Source organism: Bos mutus, chromosome 28 (assembly GCF_027580195.1).
Source record: "Bos mutus isolate GX-2022 chromosome 28, NWIPB_WYAK_1.1, whole genome shotgun sequence".
In the NCBI taxonomy this organism is placed as follows: Eukaryota; Metazoa; Chordata; class Mammalia; order Artiodactyla; family Bovidae; genus Bos; species Bos mutus.
Window position 1 is genome coordinate 21,224,906 of NC_091644.1, and position 18,488 is coordinate 21,243,393.

The 18,488-nt window shown below is 37.0% G+C and overlaps 1 protein-coding gene across 6 annotated transcripts in view; it reads left to right on the plus strand.

Moving 5' to 3' along the window:
- Nucleotides 1-18,488, plus strand: part of HERC4 (HECT and RLD domain containing E3 ubiquitin protein ligase 4) — a 131,142-nt gene that overhangs the window by 90,353 nt on the left and 22,301 nt on the right. For 4 of the 6 annotated variants that reach the window (XM_070364473.1, XM_070364471.1, XM_014482026.2 and 1 more), the window contains exons 16-17: nucleotides 15,441-15,464; nucleotides 17,450-17,548. In XM_070364473.1, the coding sequence (XP_070220574.1) occupies nucleotides 15,441-15,464; nucleotides 17,450-17,548 (123 nt within the window). The remainder of the gene's footprint in view (nucleotides 1-15,440; nucleotides 15,465-17,449; nucleotides 17,549-18,488) is intronic. The other 2 variants (XM_070364472.1, XM_070364469.1) reach the window with 1 other exon arrangement.

Genomic DNA, 18,488 nt, shown 5'->3' on the forward strand with positions numbered 1-18,488 from the left:
AGGCAAAAGGATATGACACTAAAAGATGGACTTCCCAGGTTGGTAGGTGCCCAGTATGCTGCTGGAGAACAGTGGAGAAATAACTCCAGAAAGAATGAAGAGGCTGAGCCAAAGTGAAAATACCACTCAGTTGTGGATGTGACTGGTGATGGAAGTAAAGTCCGATGATATAAAGAGCAATATTGCATAGGAACCTGGAATGTTAGGTCCATGAGTCAAGGTGAATTGCAAGTGGTCAATCAGGAGATGGCCAGAATGAACATCGACGTTTTAGGAATCATTGAACTAAAATGGACCAGAATGGGCAAATTTAATTCAGATGACCGTTATATCTACTACTGTGGAAGAGAATCCCACTCATAGTCAATGAAAGAGTCCGAAATGCAGTACTTGGGTGCAATCTCAAAAATGACGGAATGATCTTTGTTCGTTTCTAAGGCAGACCATTGAAGATCACAGTAATCCAAGTCTGAACCCCAGCTACTAATGTTGAAGAAGCTGAAGTTGAACAGTTCTATGAAGACCTACAAGACCTTCTAGAAATAACACCAAAAAAAAAGATGTCCTTTTAATCATAGGGGACTGGAATGCAAAAGTAGGAAGTCAAGAGATACCTGGAGTAACAGGCAAGTTTGGGCCTCAAGTACAGAATGAAGCAGGGCAAAGGCTAATAGTGTTTTGCCAAGAAAACGCACTGGTCGTAGCAAACACCCTCTTCCAACAACACAAGAGAATATACAAGCACATCACCAGATGGTCAGTACCGAAATCAGATTGATTATATTCTTTGCATTCGAAGATGGAGAAGCTCTAAACAGTCAGCAAAAACAAGACCAGGAGCTAACTGTGGCTCAGATCATGAACTCCTTACTGCAAACTTCAGACTTACATAGGAGAAAGTAGGGAAAACCACTAGACCATTCAGGTATGACCTAAATTAAACCCTTTATGATTATACAATGGAAGTGACAAATAGATTCAAGGGATTAGATCTGATAGAATACCTGAAGAACTACGTACATAATAGATGTACAAGACGGATGTACATAACATTACACAGGAGGCAGTGATCAGAACCATCACCAAGAAAAAGAAATGCTAAAGGCAAAATGGTAGTCTGAGAGGGCCTTACAAATAGCTGAAAAAAGAAGAGAAGCTAAAGGTAAAGGAGAAAAGAAAAGATATGCACGTCGGAATGCAGAGTTCCAAAGAAAAGCACGGAGAGATAAGAAAGCCTTCCTAAGTGATCAGTGCAGAGGAATAGAGGAAAACAGTAAAATGAGAAAGGCTAGAGATCTCTTCAAGGGAACATTTCATGCAAAGATGGGCACAGTTAAGGACAGAAATGGTATGGACCTAACAGAAGCAGAAGATGTTAAGAAGAGGTGGCAAGAATACACAGAAGAATATACAAAAAAGGTCATCTTCATGACCCAGATAACCACAAGGGTGTGATCCCTCACCTAGAGCCAGACATCCTGAAGTACAAAGTCAAGTGGGCCTTAGGAAGCATCACTACAAACAAAGCTAGTGGAGGTGATTGAATTCCAGTTGAGCTATTTCAAATCCTAAAAGATGCTTCTGTGAAAGTGCTGCATTCAATATGCCAAAAATTTGGAAAACTCAGCAGTGGCCACTGGACTGGAAAAGGTCAGTTTTCATTCCAATCCCAAAGAAAGGCAATGCCAAAGAATGTTCAAACTACTGCACAATTACACTCATCTCATACACTAGCAAAGTAATGCTCAAAATTCTCCAAGCCAGGCTTCAATAGTACATGAACTGAGAAATTCCGAATGTTCAAGCTGGATTTAGAAAAGGCAGAGGAATCAGAGATCAAATTGCCAACATCCGTTGTAACATTGAAAAAGCAAGAAAATTCCAGAAAAACATCTCCTTCTGGTTCATTGACTATGCTAAAGCCTTTTGACTGTGTGGATCACAACAAACTGGAAAATCCTTCAAGTGATGGGAATAGCAGACCACCTTACCTACCTCCTGCAAAACCTGTATGCAGGTCAAGAAGCTACAATTAGAATCAGACACGGAACAATGGACAGGTTCCAAACTGAGAAAGGAGTACATCAAGGCTGTATATTGTCACCCTGCCTATTTAACTTATATGCAGAGAACATCATGTGAAATGCTGGACAGGATGAAGCATAAGTTGGAATCAAGATTGCGAGGAGAAATATCAGTAACCTCAGATATGCAAATGACACCACCCTTATGGCAGAAAGCTGAGAGGAACTAAAGAGCCTCATTAGTGTGGCTCACAACAAACTGGAAAATTCTTCAAGAGATGGGAATAGCAGATCACCTTATCTGCCTCCTGCAAAACCTGTGTGCAGGTCAAGAAGCAAAGGTTCGACAAAGGTCCGTCTAGTCAAAGCTATGGTTTTTTTTCAGTAGTCAGGTATGGATGTGAGAGTTGGACTGTAAAGAAGGCTGAGCACCAAAGAACTGATGCTTTTGAACTGTGGTGTTGGAGAAGACTATTCAGAGTCCTTTAGACTGCAAGAAGATCAAACCAGTCAATCCTAAAAGAAATCAGTCCTGAATATTTACTGAAAGGACTGATGCTAAAGCTCTAATACTTTGGCCACCTGATGTGAAAGTGAAAGAGGAGAGTGAAAAAGCTGACTTAAAACTCAACATTAAAAAAGCAAAGATCATGGCATCTGGTCCCAAGATTTCATGACAAGTAGATGGGGAAACAGTGGGAACAGTGGCAGACTTTTCTTGGCCTCCAAAATCACTGCAGATGGTGACTGCAGCCATGAAATTAAAAAATGCATGCTCCTTGGGAGAAAAGCTATGACCAACCTAGAGAGCATATTAAAAAGCAGAGACATTACTTTGCTGACAAAGGTCTGTCTAGTCAAAGCTATGGTTTTTTCAGTAGTCATGTATGGGTATGAGAATTGGACCATAAAGAAGGTTGTGCACCAAAGAATTGATGCTTTTGAACTATGGTTTTGGAGAAAACTCTTGAGAGTCCTTTGCACTACAAGGAGATCAAACCAGTCAATCCTAAAAGAAATCTGTCTTGAATATTCATTGGAAGGACTGATGCTAAAGCTCTAATACTTTGGCCACCGGATTTAAGAACTGACTCATCAGAAAAGAACCTGATGCTGGGAAAGATTGAAGGCAGGAGGAGAAGGGGACAGAGATGAGATGGTTGGATGTCATCACTGACTCAATGGACATGAGTTGGAGTAAACTCCAGGAGTTGGTGATAAACAGGGAAGCCTGGCATGCTGCAGTCCATGGGGTCGCAAAGAGTCAGACGTGACTGAGGACTGAACTGAACTGAATTCTAGCAAGGCCTTTCATTGGTTGCTAGGTACCAACTGCAAGCTCTTTGTGAATAGGCACTCTGTCAATTTATTCACCTGTACTTTTTATAGTGTCTCATATATGTCTTGTAGGCCCTTAGAAAGTACAGTAGTTTTTGAATAGCAGTGCAGTTTACTGTATGCTCTTTTTAGGGTACTCTTCCCTATAGGAATAAGGTTACTTCCAGAACATCTTGAACACTTTCTAGAACCTAGCAAAGACTTCCTAGGTACTTAGATCTTCATTGGGACAGACTTGTCGATTATTTTCCCCAGAATCACTAGGAGGCTCAGTCAGGTTTACAACCATCCTACAGATTTACGTCTATCCATTTGCTTATTCAGCAAATACTTAGTAAGAATCTCCTGTGTAACAGACAGGCTTCCGAGGTGGTGCTAGTGTAAAAGAATCCACGTGCCAGTGCAGAAGGTGCAAGAGACGAGGGTTCAGCCCCTGAGTTGGGAAGATCCCCTGGTGTAAGAAATGGCACCCCCAATCCATGCTTCTTTCCTGGAAAATTCCATGAACAGAGGAGTCTGACAGGCCGAGAAGAGTCAGACACGACTGAGCAACTGAAAACACATGTGACAAGCACTTATTTAGGTATTAGAAATACAGTGCTGAACCAGATGGATAAGGCCTGTTCTCATGAAACTTATAATCTAGTAGGCAAGATGAATAGTAATCAGGTAATGTGCACCCCTCTTCCCCTGCCATAAAAACTAATAATGTACACTATATAGAGGATGAAAATAAGAGAAGGTAGTAAAGACTGGATGCTTTCTTGCAGTTGGGTAATCAGAAGAGTCTTTTCTAATGAAGTATTATCTGTTATCTAAATGAGAAAAAGCAGCCATGTAAGATCAGTGCAAGGAAAATTTCAGGAAAAATGAGTATCTAGTAAAAGACCTTAGGTGAGAACAAGTTTGATATGTTTGAAGGATAGAAAAAGGCCAGTATAAAATGGGCTTCCAAGGTGGCGCAGTGGTAAGGACTCCACCTACCAATGCAAGAGACAAAAGAGACACTGGTTTGATCTCGGGGTTGGGAAGGTCCCTGGAGTAAGAAATGGTAACCCACTCCAGTGTTCTTGCCTGGGAAATCCCATGGACAGAAGAGCCTGGCAGGCTACAGTCCCTGGGGTTGCAAAATGTTGTACATAACTGAGAGACTGAGCACACACATGGCTAAAAATAAGGGAATGGGGAGAGTTCTGAGAAACAATCAGAGAAACGTGCAGGTGCCAGATCATGGAAAGTTTAGTAGGTTAAGATCAGAAATACAGATTTTATCTGAAGTGTTATGGTTAGCTGTTGGAATGCTGGTGAACCTAAGGTGAATATTGTACAGTGTAGTTTATATTTTGAAATAACTACCCTGTCAGCTGTGTGGAGGTTGGAATGAGGGGGATGGAACAAAAATTTAAAGGGAGACTAGTTAGAAGATAGTTTTAGTAGGTTAGGGGAGAGAAAATGATGAGTTTGGCCATGGTTGGTAGTTGTATAATGAAAGGAGGAAATAAATGGTCTTGAGTACCTCTGGATGTAAAAGGGACAAGAATTATTGATGGATATGAAATGAGGAAAGGACAACAAATGAGATGAAAGGTAGAAGGAAAACTAAAGTAGTGTTGTGGAAACTGGAAAAGGGAAGCAGAAATCTGTATTGAATGCTGTTGAGAAACACGATAAAACCATGGGATTGAGCAGTGAATTTGGTTTCATGAAGGTCACTGGTAACCTTGATAATGCCAGTCTAGGGTAAGTTATGCATAAGAGAAATTTAGGGGTGAGGAATAGGGAACAGCATTCATAGGCAGTACTTTGACAGAGTTCTGCACTTGAGAGGAGGGGGTAAGAAAAGTAGAGCTATAGCTGGAGTCAAGGGACAGCAGTTTTTTTAAAAAGAAAATCCTTGACTTCTGGAAAGCTTTGAATAAATATTTCCTTTTTCCTTCCCTGTTTTAACTAAAACTCTCATCTAGATAAAGCTTTTCACATTCTTCCTCCAGAGAACTCCTACGACAGGAGAAAAACCATATTTCTTGAGGTTATTAATTTTCCCTCTGCAAGACTTGTTTGAAGTGTCATATTTTATCTTTGAGTGAATGCAGATTTCAGGTTTAATAAGTATTTATTGTAAAAGGAATTAAAATTATTTACCATGAGGGACACTGATGATTCAGACAGTAAACTTTTTTTTTTCATTCTAAGAATTTGCATGTAAACTCTGACATACCACCTCGGTAACCTTGGTTGAGCAGTGTTTTTGAGACTGCATTAATACATAGACTCCTTTTAAAATAAAACAATTCCTTTAAGAAGCTTAATGTTCACTTACCCTGTTTATGACCATCTTATTTAAATGTATACAAATACTAAACTAGTTCTAAGCTCCTGGTTCTTAGCTTTTTTTTTTTTTTTTTTTTTTTTTTTTTTTTTTCATAGCTGAGCATCACTAATATGTGCTATTAAAATGAATATAGTTTATTTATCTAACTTATCATCTGTTTGAGTTCATAACCAAAAAATAAAAGAAGAAATTGTCATTATCTTGTCCTTTTTTAGCTCATAGGGAATAGAATATATTTTATTTTATTTTATTTATTTATTTTTTTCTGTAGCCTGCCAGGTTCCTCTGCCTATGGAATTTTCCAGGGAAGAATATTGGAGTGGGTTGCCATTTCCTTCTCTAGGGGATCTTCTTGACCCAGGGATGGAACTCTAGTCTCTTGCATCTCCTGCACTGAAGGCGAATTCTTTACCGTTAGCGCCACCTGGGAAGCCCGTGGGGCGGTAGAGAAGGTCATTCATCCTGTGGCTAACATTGTACTAGAGTGGGATGTGCCTTAGGTTTAAGGTCAGAAGAGCTGGGTTCAAGTTCGAACTTTGCTTGTGACTGTGGGCACTGATCTTCCTGTTTGCTCTTGAATCCCTGTAGTAAAATTTTCAAGTTAGTTATTGTACTCTTCAGCTTCCTAGTTTCTGTTTGGTATTTTCTTATATTTCTATTTCTTTGTTGAAATTCTCACTTTGCTCTTGCTCTTGTATTGTTTCCAGGGAGCATCTTTATGATGTTTTGTTTTGTTTTTTTTAATTTTTATTTTTTTATTATTTTTTTTATTTGATAAATTTAACGCCTTTTATTGCCATACCTCATTTTACTGTACTTTGCTTTAGTGAACTTTATAGATACATGTTTTTTTTTTTTCCTTGTTAATTTTCTGTTTAGTTGATCTATCCATAACTGTGAGTGGGGTATTAAAGTCTCCCACTATTATTGTGTTATTGTTAATTTCTCCTTTCATACTTGTTAGGATTTGTCTTACATACTGCGGTGCTCCCATGTTGGGTGGATATATATTTATAATTGTTATATCTTCTTCTTGGATTGATCCTTTGATCATTATGTAGTGACCTTCTTTGTCTCTTTTCACAGCCTTTGTTTTAAAGTCTAATTTATCTGATACGAGTATTGTGACTCCTGCTTTCTTTTGGTCCCACTTTGCATGGAAAATCTTTTTCCAGCCCTTCACTTTCAGTCTGTATGTGTCCCCTGTTTTGAGGTGGGTCTCTTGTAGACAACATATGTAAGGGTCTTGTTTTTGTATCCATTCAGCCAGTCTTTGTCTTTTGGTTGGGGCATTCAACCCATTTACGTTTAAGGTAATTACTAATAAGTATGATCCTGTTGCCATTTACTTTATTGTTTTGGGTTCGAGTTTATACACCATTTTTGTGTTTCCTGTCTAGAGAATATCCTTTAGTATTTGTTGGAGAGCTGGTTTGGTGGTGCAGAATTCTCTCAGCTTTTGCTTGTCTGAAAAGCTTTTGATTTCTCCTTCATACTTGAATGAGATCCTTGCTGGGTACAATAATCTGGGCTGTAGGTTATTTTCTTTCATCATTTTAAGTATGTCTTGCCATTCCCTCCTGGCTTGAAGAGTTTCTATTGAAAGATCAGCTGTTATCCTTATGGGAATTCCCTTGTGTGTTATTTGTTGTTTTTCCTTGCTGCTTTTAATATTTGTTCTTTGTGTTTGATCTTTGTTAATTTGATTAATATGTGTCTTGGGGTGTTTCTCCTTGGGTTTATCCTGTTTGGGACTCTCTGGGTTTCTTGGACTTGGGTGATTATTTCCTTCCCCATTTTAGGAAGTTTTCAACTATTATCTCCTCAAGTATTTTCTCATGGTCTTTCTTTTTGTCTTCTTCTTCTGGAACCCATGATTGAATGTTGTAGCGTTTAATATTGTCCTGGAGGTCTCTGAGATTGTCCTCATTTCTTTTAATTCGTTTTTCTTTTATCCTCTCTGATTCATTTATTTCTACCATTCTATCTTCTAATTCACTAATCCTATCTTCTGCCTCTGTTATTCTACTATTTGTTGCCTCCAGAGTGTTTTTAATTTCATTCATTGCATTATTCATTATATATTGACTCTTTTTATTTCTTCTAGGTCCTCGTTAAACCTTTCTTGCATCTTCTCAATCCTTGTCTCCAGGCTATTTATCTGTGATTCCATTTTAATTTCAAGATTTTGGATCAATTTCACTATCATTATTTGGAATTCTTTATCAGGTAGATTCCCTATCTCTTCCTCTTTTGTTTGGTTTGGTGGGCATTTATCCTGTTCCTTTACCTGCTGGGTATTCCTCTGTCTCTTCATCTTGTTTAAATTGCTGAGTTTGGGAGTCCTTTTTGTATTCTGGCAGTTTGTGGAGTTCTCTTTATTGTGGCGTTTCCTCGCTGTGTGTGGGTATGTAGAGGTGGCTTGTCAAGGTTTCCTGGTTAGGGAAGCTTGTGTTGGTGTTCTGGTGGGGGGAGCTGTATTTCTTCTCTTTGTTCAGTCGCGCTATGGGGAGGGAGGGAGGGATGCTGCAAACAAATGACACTGGCGTGCGCTCGCAGTGCCTCAGCCACACTGGGTCTGCCCCCGCTCACGGCGCGTGTAGCCTCCCTGCCCACACTGCTCGGGCTCCAGGTTGTTCCACCGGGAACAATCCGAGGCTGGCCCTGGGTTGCATGCACCTCCCAGGTCCAAGCCGCTCAGGTTCAGGCACTCAGGTAGTCCTCAGAGGCGCAGACTCAGTTGGGGCTGCGTTTTGTGTTCTTCCCAGGTCCGAGCAGCTCAGGTGATGAGGTGTTTGGCGAGCGCCAATGCTGCGACTTATCGCCTCCCCGCCACTTGGTTATCTGGGTGTAAAACCGGCGCACCTTCTCAGGCAGATGTTGACCATCCAGACCCCCAATAAGTTTTAGTTAGCAAAGAAGCCTGCTTACAGTTTTATAGATAATGTCTCTCTGGGGCTGCGATTGCCCCCTTCCGGCTCTGGCTGCCTGTCACCGGAGGGGGAAGGTTTGCAGCCGGCTACCTCTGTTTAGTCCTTTGTTCCGTGCGCGGGCTGGCGGTGTCTTAGGTTAGGGCTGGCTTTTCGCGTGGTAGGTATCCCACAGTCTGGTTTGCTAGCCCAAATTATTTCGCTCAGATAGCGCTCGGGGTATTCAGGCCAGATTCTTACTCTCAGCGATGCAGCCTGCGCCGCGCCTCCCTGCCCAGCCCCCGCTTGCTAATGGCGGATGCAGGCGTCTGCGCTGCTTCTCCGCTGGAGGAGTTACCGTAGGGCTCGCAATCTGCGAGTTTTAATTGTTTATTTATTTTTTCTCCCTGTTATGTTGTCCTCTGTGCTTCCAAAGCTCGGCACGATTTCGCAGTGAGAAGGTTTCCTGGTGTTTGGAAACTTCTCTCTTTTTAAGACTCCTTCCTGGGACGGAACTCCGTCCCTCCCTCTTTGTCTCTTTTATTGTCTTTAATATTTTTTCCTACCTCCTTTCGAGGAGTTGGGTTGCTTTTCTGGGTGCCTGATGTCCTCTGCCGGCATTCAGAAGTTGTTTTGTGGAATTTACTCGACGTTTAAATGCTCTTTTGATGAATTTGTGGGGAGAAAGTGTTTTCCCGTCCTACTCCTCCGCCATCTTGGCGCCTTCCCCCTGGTTCTTAGCTTTTAAAAGAATTCTAAAGCCATAACACATTTGTAAATTAATTATAACACTACAAATTTTAAAATGAGGTTATTATTTTAGTATGGAGGATGATTATGTTGTCTTGATCAGGAATCTCCGCTCACAACCTGATTATGCTAATAAAGGAGTGTAACATAAGAGCACTTAGGTTCCTATATCATCTCAACATTTTTTGTTTTTCTTTTTTATTAAATCTAATTCCTTGTGGTATATAATAAATCCTTGTTGCTTATCTATTTTATGTAGTTATTTATAGCTATAATCCCCTACTCCTAATTCGTTCCTCCTACTCCCTCCCCTTTGGTAACTATAAGTTTGTTTTCTATATGAATCTCTTTCTGTTTTGTACACAGATTCAGTTGTACTGTTTTTTAGATTGCACATGTAACATATATCATACAGTATTTGTATTTCTGTCTGACTTACTTCACTAAGCATTTCACTCTCTCCTGGAGAGTTATATCCTCTTGGGTCACTGTGAATTAGGTCTGATGTCCTTTGACATCTGAATTTTTGCCTAGTGTGTAGGTTATAAAACAGTTCTGAACAGGTTAAGAGAAAATGCCAGTCTAATAGAACCTTTAAGGTAGCAATAATCTTGTGCTTTGTGGTAAAGCTGTGGTTTGAATGTTTGCTTTTAAACCTTACAGGCTTATATCCAAACTTCTCTTTGTGTATAACTGTGATGATATCAAATTGAATTTCCTTAGGAACTCTTTCAATGCCACTGTTTTCTGGTAAGAGGGAGACAGTAGAGGACCATCTTATTTCAAGATTTTCCAAGTTGCTATACTTGAGAATTGCTGTTACTCTCCTCTTTCAACCACATGATTTTCCTTTTTCTCCATTTATAGACAGACTGGTATTGAATATGTGGTTGTGGCAGTGGAAACTTGTTCTTTAATTGGCACAGTGGATTTAATATCATATCTTAGAAATCAGAATCTAGAACCCATGATTTGGGTTCTTCTGATCTTCTGGAAATAGAAGGCTGACAATTTACTTTGAAGGTCTTTAAATAACTCAAGTAGTTTATTAATTATATTGTGATATCTGAAGGAGCATTCTGTGGGAGAATTCAAACCACTTTCACATTTACATATAACACTAAAGGCTTTTTTTCCCTGAGACTGTTCAATAAAATTCATACTTGCATTACTAGTGTTGACACTAGGTTGAACATCATGTGGGCCTTGTAAGTAAAGCTAGTAAAGTTTTAAAGAGTCTATCCTAAAGATCCAAGTTATTTTGTGATGATACAGATATGTGTATGTGTATTTATATAACCAACAGATATATACACATATATATGTACTTTATACAACATACATATGTATAACATTATTGAACAAGAATTATGATCTTGAAATAATTCCATTCCTTTGGTGTGAAAGTTTAAAATATTCCTTGATAGAACATAGTTACTATGAATTATAAAAAATATGTCTATAAATTTTATATATACATGTATTTTATATATGTAAATATATGCACTGTGCTGTGCTGTGCTTAGTTGCTCAGTCATGTCTGACTCTTTGCAACCCCATGAACTGTAGCCTCCCAGGCTCCTCTGTTCATGGGATTCTCCAGGCAAGAATACTGGAGTCGGTTGCAGAGATTGAACCCAGGTCTCGTTCATTGCAAACAGATTCCTTATCGTCTGAGCCACCAGAGAGACAAAATATATACACATATGTATGTGAAACTTCACCTTGTTCTAAACACTGCAACAAGATTATTTCACTTTTATTATATTGCTTTTATTATATTTCTCTTTATGCTCTAGTCTGTTGAGATTTTTTTTCTCAGATTTTCTTTCCCAGTCAAGTATTTTAAGCATCCATCAGGTATATAAACCTTAAACTAACACAGAGCTATATGTCATTTATAATTCAATAGAACTAGAACAAAAAAAACCCATTTGGTATATACTTTTAAGAATGCATCAGGTATATGCTTTCCTTGTCTCTAAACATTAAAAACTAATTCTGTGAATTTTTTGCACCCCTTATAATGTCCTTTTGTATGGCTGAGACTAACTTTTCACCTCATCCTCTCTTATTTTCCCATCCTCTTTCATCTGTTTCCCTCTACACATTTCCGTGAAGTTTTTGCTTGATCTCCTACTCCTGCCACTTACTATTAATATATAAGCTTCTCTGTTTTGTTTTTCCAGACTCTGATATTAGGATATGAAACTTTTTTTCAGTTGGATTCCTTTTGCTTTTTATCTCTTTTTCTCCCTCTACAGTAAATAGTTTCTTGGCAAAATAAAAGGGTATGTGAGTTTTCTCTTTATCTTCTGCTATTTGATGTCCCCCCCCCCCACTTTCTAGATACTATTCTTAGTTTATTTGCTTACTTCTTTTAACTTTGCTCTAAAATTGTTTCTAAAAATACTTTAGTGGGAAATTCCCTAGTGGTCCAGTGGTTCGGGTTTTCACTGCCAAGGGCTGGGTTCGATCCCTGATCGAACTAGGTTCCCGTAAGCTGTGAGGCATAGTCAAAAGACAAAAATACTTTAGTGGTTACAACTAATCTTTTTGCTGCTTTTTCTTCCCTTTCTTATCCTTTTTGTTACTGTACAATATCAATATATGTCTAGTAAAAATTGGTGAATGTATAGAAAGGTCTATGCTAAGTCTTTGCCTGTTATAATTGAATCAAGTTAAGCATTTTTAAAAGTGTATATTCATTTATTTCAAGAACTGTGTATGTCTGTGTCAGATACAAGTAAGTACTAATTAAATATATTTGATAAACTGGTAAAATTTTTAGTCTTTAATATTATACTTTATACATTTTTAATTCATAACTTTTATTTCAGTATTAATTTTGCCATGTTTATAAGTCATTACTGTATTTGTTCTGTGGAGTTAAGGTTTTATACTTTAACTATGGACAATGCTGAGCTAATGACATGACATGGTCACCAGCAAACCAGGAAGATAGCCTGATGTAACACCTGGGAAGACCAGCTGGTACTTCCTGGGTTTGAGCTTCTTCCTCATTTAATGAAATGAAGAAATTAAAGTATATTTGCATGCTTTAATATTTGTGATACGTTTAATCCTTGCATTATAAACCTTGTAGTTATAATATTTCCCAGAATGTTGTCATTTGCTTTTTAAGCCCCCTTGTAATCTTTAATGGCATTAATATTTTGTGGATTCTTGGACTGATTCCTTATGCCTTGAATTACCAAGTTATGTTTGTATATTTTTCATTTTCTTCATGTTTTAGAAGTATCTTTTATACTTCTGTCTAGTCACCAATACTTCATATTTATTTGAATTACTTCAGTAACTTCAGTATCCTCTGTTTATACTTATTCTGTGTTTCACCCTTAAATAATGATGCCACCAGCAATGATACAGTGTTTTGCCATAAGTAATATGTTGAAACTAAAACGTACCAAGGAATTGCATCTTTTTTTGTCTAAAACTAAGTAAATTATCATTCACTATTGATGTTTAAAGCAGCCTTAATGAAGTTTGCTTCAGACAATGAGACCCTGGCTTTTGAACATTCCTTCATGCCTTTCTCACTCGGGTTTCTAGGACATTGGGTAACTAAAATTAAGCATACTTTGACCTAATTTCAGGGGCCCCAGTGGACAAACAGCCAACAGATAGTGCTTGGGTATGTGGATTTGGAGCCAAGAGTAGACTGTGGGTTAAATGATACGATGGATTTTCAGCAATGGACCTTTAGTTGACCACACATATTTTGCTAGTATCCTGTCCGCATACCACCCCCCTGCCCCACCCCACCACTACCACCACTTAGTTTTTCTTTTAAATTTCCCTTGGAAACACTACTATGGCTCAGTTAGACTCGAAACTAATACAGTAACTACTTTGCAATCCTGACATTTCCCAGAGGAGTTTACCCTTGCTTTTTGTATGTATTTACTTTGTTTTCAATGTTTAAGCTTTTGTCTTAGGTTTCTTAACACTTAAATTGAAATTTCTAATAGTGATCTTAATCTGGTTTTTCCTTTGATGCTTCTTCCCTAGGTAAATCATTTTGCTTGGTGTCTTATAATCTCTCTTCTTTTCCCAAGTTATCCACATCCCATTATTTTTTCATATTTCTTCTAGCTTACATCTCTCTCTACAATCAGACTTATGGTTTAGTTGCACTGTAAATTCTGACAGTCTTCCCAATGCAAAATGTTATGCCTAGCATTTTTCTCTATTTACGTGTAGCAACAAAGTACATATAGGTTAGTGTTTCATTATTAATAGTAAAATCCATCTTCCATGATACCAGGTATGAAACATAGTTATCAGATTGGCCATAGGTAATCAGAAAAATGTGGAAAGGTGTTTCTTACTCACACTTTCTTAGTTGTAGTAGGACTTTAAAAACATCCCACAAGATACATTTAGTACTATATAAGTATTTCAGGTGTTCCTGTTAAATTGCTTTAAATTAAACTGAGTGTAATCTAAATGGCTTTTTCTGCAGAACAGCTTCTATAATATATCTGCTAGTACTGCCACTGGGATGCATATGTAGTGATAATTTGGTACTCAGAGTTTTTTAAATTAAAGAAACAATTATAAATGTTTATCTTTCTCAGAATAGGAAGTTAAAGTCATATTTACTTATGTTTATACTGTCTTGGCTTTATTTGGCACAATATAGTGAATAAACCCTAAATGTTTGCTAATATATTAAAGCTTCCAGTGATACCCCTTGAGGCATATGCAAGAATGTAGCCAACTGCAGAGTTAGAGGGAACAGTTCACAAAGACTGCCCTCACTTCTGATACCAGTTGTGAGGTTGGAAGATTCCTGGAACCATTCTCAGGTTCAATAATTTGCTACAAAACTTCACAGAACTAATTGGAAACTATTACATTGACATTTACAGTTTATTATAAGGAGAGAGTTCAGATTAAAATCAGCCAAGGGGAAAAGTGCGTAGGGTAGAGTCTGGCAAAGGTACTAAAGACTGAACTTTAGTCTTCCTCTCCCTGAGGATCATGGACAAGTTACTTTCCTAGCATCTGTTTGTGATACAGAGTATTGCCAACCAAGGCAGCTCACTAGAACCTTGGTGCCCAGAGTTTTTATTGAGGCTCCATCATGTACTGCCTATATGGCTGGCCTTTAGTTGCCAACCCTTCTGCAGTAAGAACTGATAACCACATATCCCAGAGTCTCCAGGCAACCAGTAATACTCCTGTTGAGGTATGAAATTCAAAAGTCCTATAGATTGTCTTCCAGAGCAAAATCAGACTACTGGGAGAGGATCTCTTTGGGTAAGATTAACTCCTCACTGTACAAGGTACCATCTGCAAATTTAGTAACATACTTTTGGAGATTTTAACCCTTTATTTGAGTCTGCACTCTAAACATACACAAAAGCTTTTTTCAAGAAAGTGTTGTACATTTCTGGTCAATGCAGTGGTAAGCTTTCATTATAATTTTCGTTATTATACCCTTCATGAATATCTCTCTCGTTTCATTTCTTGTTTCTACTTAGCAACCTCTATGCCCTGTCTTGTACTTCCTATTTTAAGCTAATTTAATGTTAAAGAATCCTTAGTATTTAGATACCTGCATTTCACTGGTTATTTCTGATGAATAACAACTTATGGCTTATTTTCTCCGTGTAGCTCTTTAATCTACTAAACACTTTTCAAACATTTTGTCAAGATTAACCAAGTCTTTGAGGAATATTTTCTCCCATTTTCCAAGTGGAGAAATTGGGCCATAAAATTATTTCTTCAAGACCGAATTAGTTGTAAGATTAGTTTTTCTGTTCTGCTTAAATTCTGCAAATGACGTACTTACTTGCTGAAACCAAATTTCATTATGTTCAAGCCTCAGTGATTTTCTGATCACAAGATATCTGAAAAAAGCTCTTACTACATTTTTAGATATATAAGGTATATGTAGAAAGGGTAAGTTTTGTTGTAGATGTATTTTGGTCTACTTCATTAATTCAATATTCTACTGTAGCAGAATAAATGAAATGCTACTTTGAATAGAAATGGTTAAATTTGGACACTAACATTGCTCTTTCCTCATTACTGTTACATTCTGCACTGCCGTCTTAGGATGTCAACCATGGATTAACTGAGGTAAGTTTGGTGTAATAAAGTCTCCTGTTCAGAGTAAGATACACTCTGTGTTGTCTTAAGTGATTGGAGATCCCAAGCTTCCTCTTTTTTGTGACTGTAAAACGTATATATATTTTTTATATATATATATATATATATATGAATGAGTGTATAGAACTTGCCCTATATAACATTTCAGAGGAATTTTCTGAAGAAAATTAGACCCTTTTTTCTTTAGTTAACATTACACCTATATGATGCCTTTCAACAATGTTTTAAAATATTTCCTATCCTCTTAAAGTCTTTCAGAATAAAATTTATAGTGTCCTCAGAATACAAAAAAAGCAAACTTGTAAAATTTAACAAAGGCTTACACAGAAGGCAGAAAATATTTTATGTTAGAGAAGTGGAATTATCTTCAGTTTTTAAACTAATAATTGATATTCAACATGGTCATATTGAATAAACTTTCAAGGTTCTAGCATTTTGGCTTACATAATCAGCAATCCTGAATCACCTTTTTTTTTAACACTTGGGAATTTTGTATTATACTTCTATTATAGACATTAGGTTTTGTTGTTTACTTTGCTTTTTTTCCCAGCACTTGAATCAGTGACATATTTAGAATTAGTTTCAAATTATAGGCCCAGCGTTGTTTGCTTCCTCACCCTCAAATAGAAGCAGCATATAAAATTATGAAATCAAAGAGTGCTGGGGCCGATGAGGACTTTAGAAATTGTCTCAGTCTTCTAGTTTCAGAGTAGTAAAAAGACTAGAAAAGTCATCAATAGCTGGTTAGTGACAAATACAGAGTGGAGGGTAAAATTGTCATATGAAAAATAGCCAAGAATGACAATTTACTTAAGGATTAATATAACTCAGCATGTTGTCTTACATGTTGAGAACAATGAATTGATAATCTTGTGTTCTATACGGATTAGGCACTATTGAATTATTTCATTGTTTTTGATAGCCATAGTTAAAAGAGGCCTGGACAAATTGAAATATATTTAAAAGATGGCAGTTGGGATGAAGTAGAGTTGGAAACCATATTATTTTTCAGGGTGGTTGGAAAAACTGGGCATATTTAGTGTGGAAAAAAGACAACTTAGGGAGAATATGGCAGCATGAAGTATCTAAACCATATAAACTTCCCTCCGGGGGCAGAATGAAGACTGAAATAGAAAACAAAGTGATACATAGAAATGCAGATTCAGATTTAATATAAAAAGCTTTCTAATAACTTAAAGAGAGTTGCTTCATGGTGTATTAAGTCTTCACTGGAAGCCTTATAAGGAGAAGGGACTCTGTGTCAGAAGTAGCACAAAAATTTTGCTTTATTGGATACATGGTAGAAATACATCCTCTAGCTGATCTGTGACTGGCAGTTCATAGCTCTTTGTATTTTTCTGGCCTATTAAAAACTTTGCAGTCAATCACTATTTCATCTGCTAGGATAAATAATAAGGCGACTAATATCTGATAATGGTAATAAAAGATCAACTATTATTGATCAGCTTTGTAGGTGGACAGAAAATAATAGTGCTAATCATGCTTATTTTGTATGTTGAATGACAAATTTTGGGGCTCACAATAATGTTGGCACCCTATGGCATGCAGTAAATATGAATAAGTAGGTTGCTTATCATTGGCCTCAGTTGCTAGAGTAGCCCTAACATATGAGAACGGGGTACTGTATTTAACAGAGGAGCCCCAAATTTAGAATATATTTCCAATCTAGTTCACTGAAACTTCTAGTTTAATATAGGTTAAGCAAAAGATACCTGTAATTTACAATTTTATGGGTTCCTAAGTATACAATTCTCTCCCAAAATTGGGTATTAGGGTTCTTTATTCCAGTGCTTCATCTAATTATCAGTATAATTCCTGAATGACACAAAGCAAATAAACCAAGAATATGATCAACTTTACACAAGAAATGACAGTACTTATAAGAAATATGTCACAAACCAGTTTGTACTAATAAGCTAATTTTTTATTTCCAGTTGGCAGATATCCCGGTTACAATCTGCACATATCCATTTGTATTTGACGCCCAAGCAAAAACTACTCTGTTACAAACAGATGCAGTCTTACAGATGCAGGTAAAATGTTGTATAGTACTAGTTTAACTTGAGAGTAGTTTTAGAATTGTTTCTGTGGTTTTTTTCTTAAAGTAAATATTTGAAATGTCTTTGGGGATACTTTGTACCTTTGTAGTCTTGTCTTTTGCAAAGGTACTTTTACCAAAGTATCTTTAGTACTTATAAGACTATTGGATGTAAATTGTGCATTCTTATAAGGGATACTTAAATATATTTAAAAGGAAATAGAATAATTTATATAGAATATAAGGAAATAGAATTTAGATTTTTATCATTTTATATTTTAAAATGGTATAATCTTTCATCACAGAAATATGTAGCCTTTATAAACAGTTTGATTTGTTTCCTTGATAAAATGTTGGTTTGTTTCAAATCTTGCTGTATTATGTATTCCCTACCTATGTACTTAGTAGAAGATGAAAGTGAGTAAAGATGAGATGATGTTAGAGTAGGAGGCATTTGATCACATGTTGGGAGGAGGGTGTGAAATTTCTGTGAAGAATGTTTTAGTAATAATAAGGTGTTTTGAGGTTGGTTGTCTCCTCCTCTTTGCTCTTTTCCTCCCCCCACTTATGTTGAGTGTTTTTTCCTTTATAATGAGAATTTTAAAAACTAGTTTACATTGTGAATGTGAAGGAATACAATAGTTTTACTTTTACCTTTTGAACTTGTAAATTAAAAAGGTTTTGAGTTTTTTTCCTCTGATAGAGAATATCAGACTATAGAGCTGAGGACTAAGAAAGGACGAGATGAGACCTTGGGTACTTAATATTCTAAAAATGCTTTTAAAAATTACCCCCGTCCTACTTTTGTTAGCAGTTTTTATTCCTTTAAAATAAATGCATTTGATGTTCTAAATTCTTCCATAGTTTTAAACAATAAATAATACAAAGAGGAATTTTAGAGCTGCACTTATTTCTGTTCTCATCAATGGAAGAAA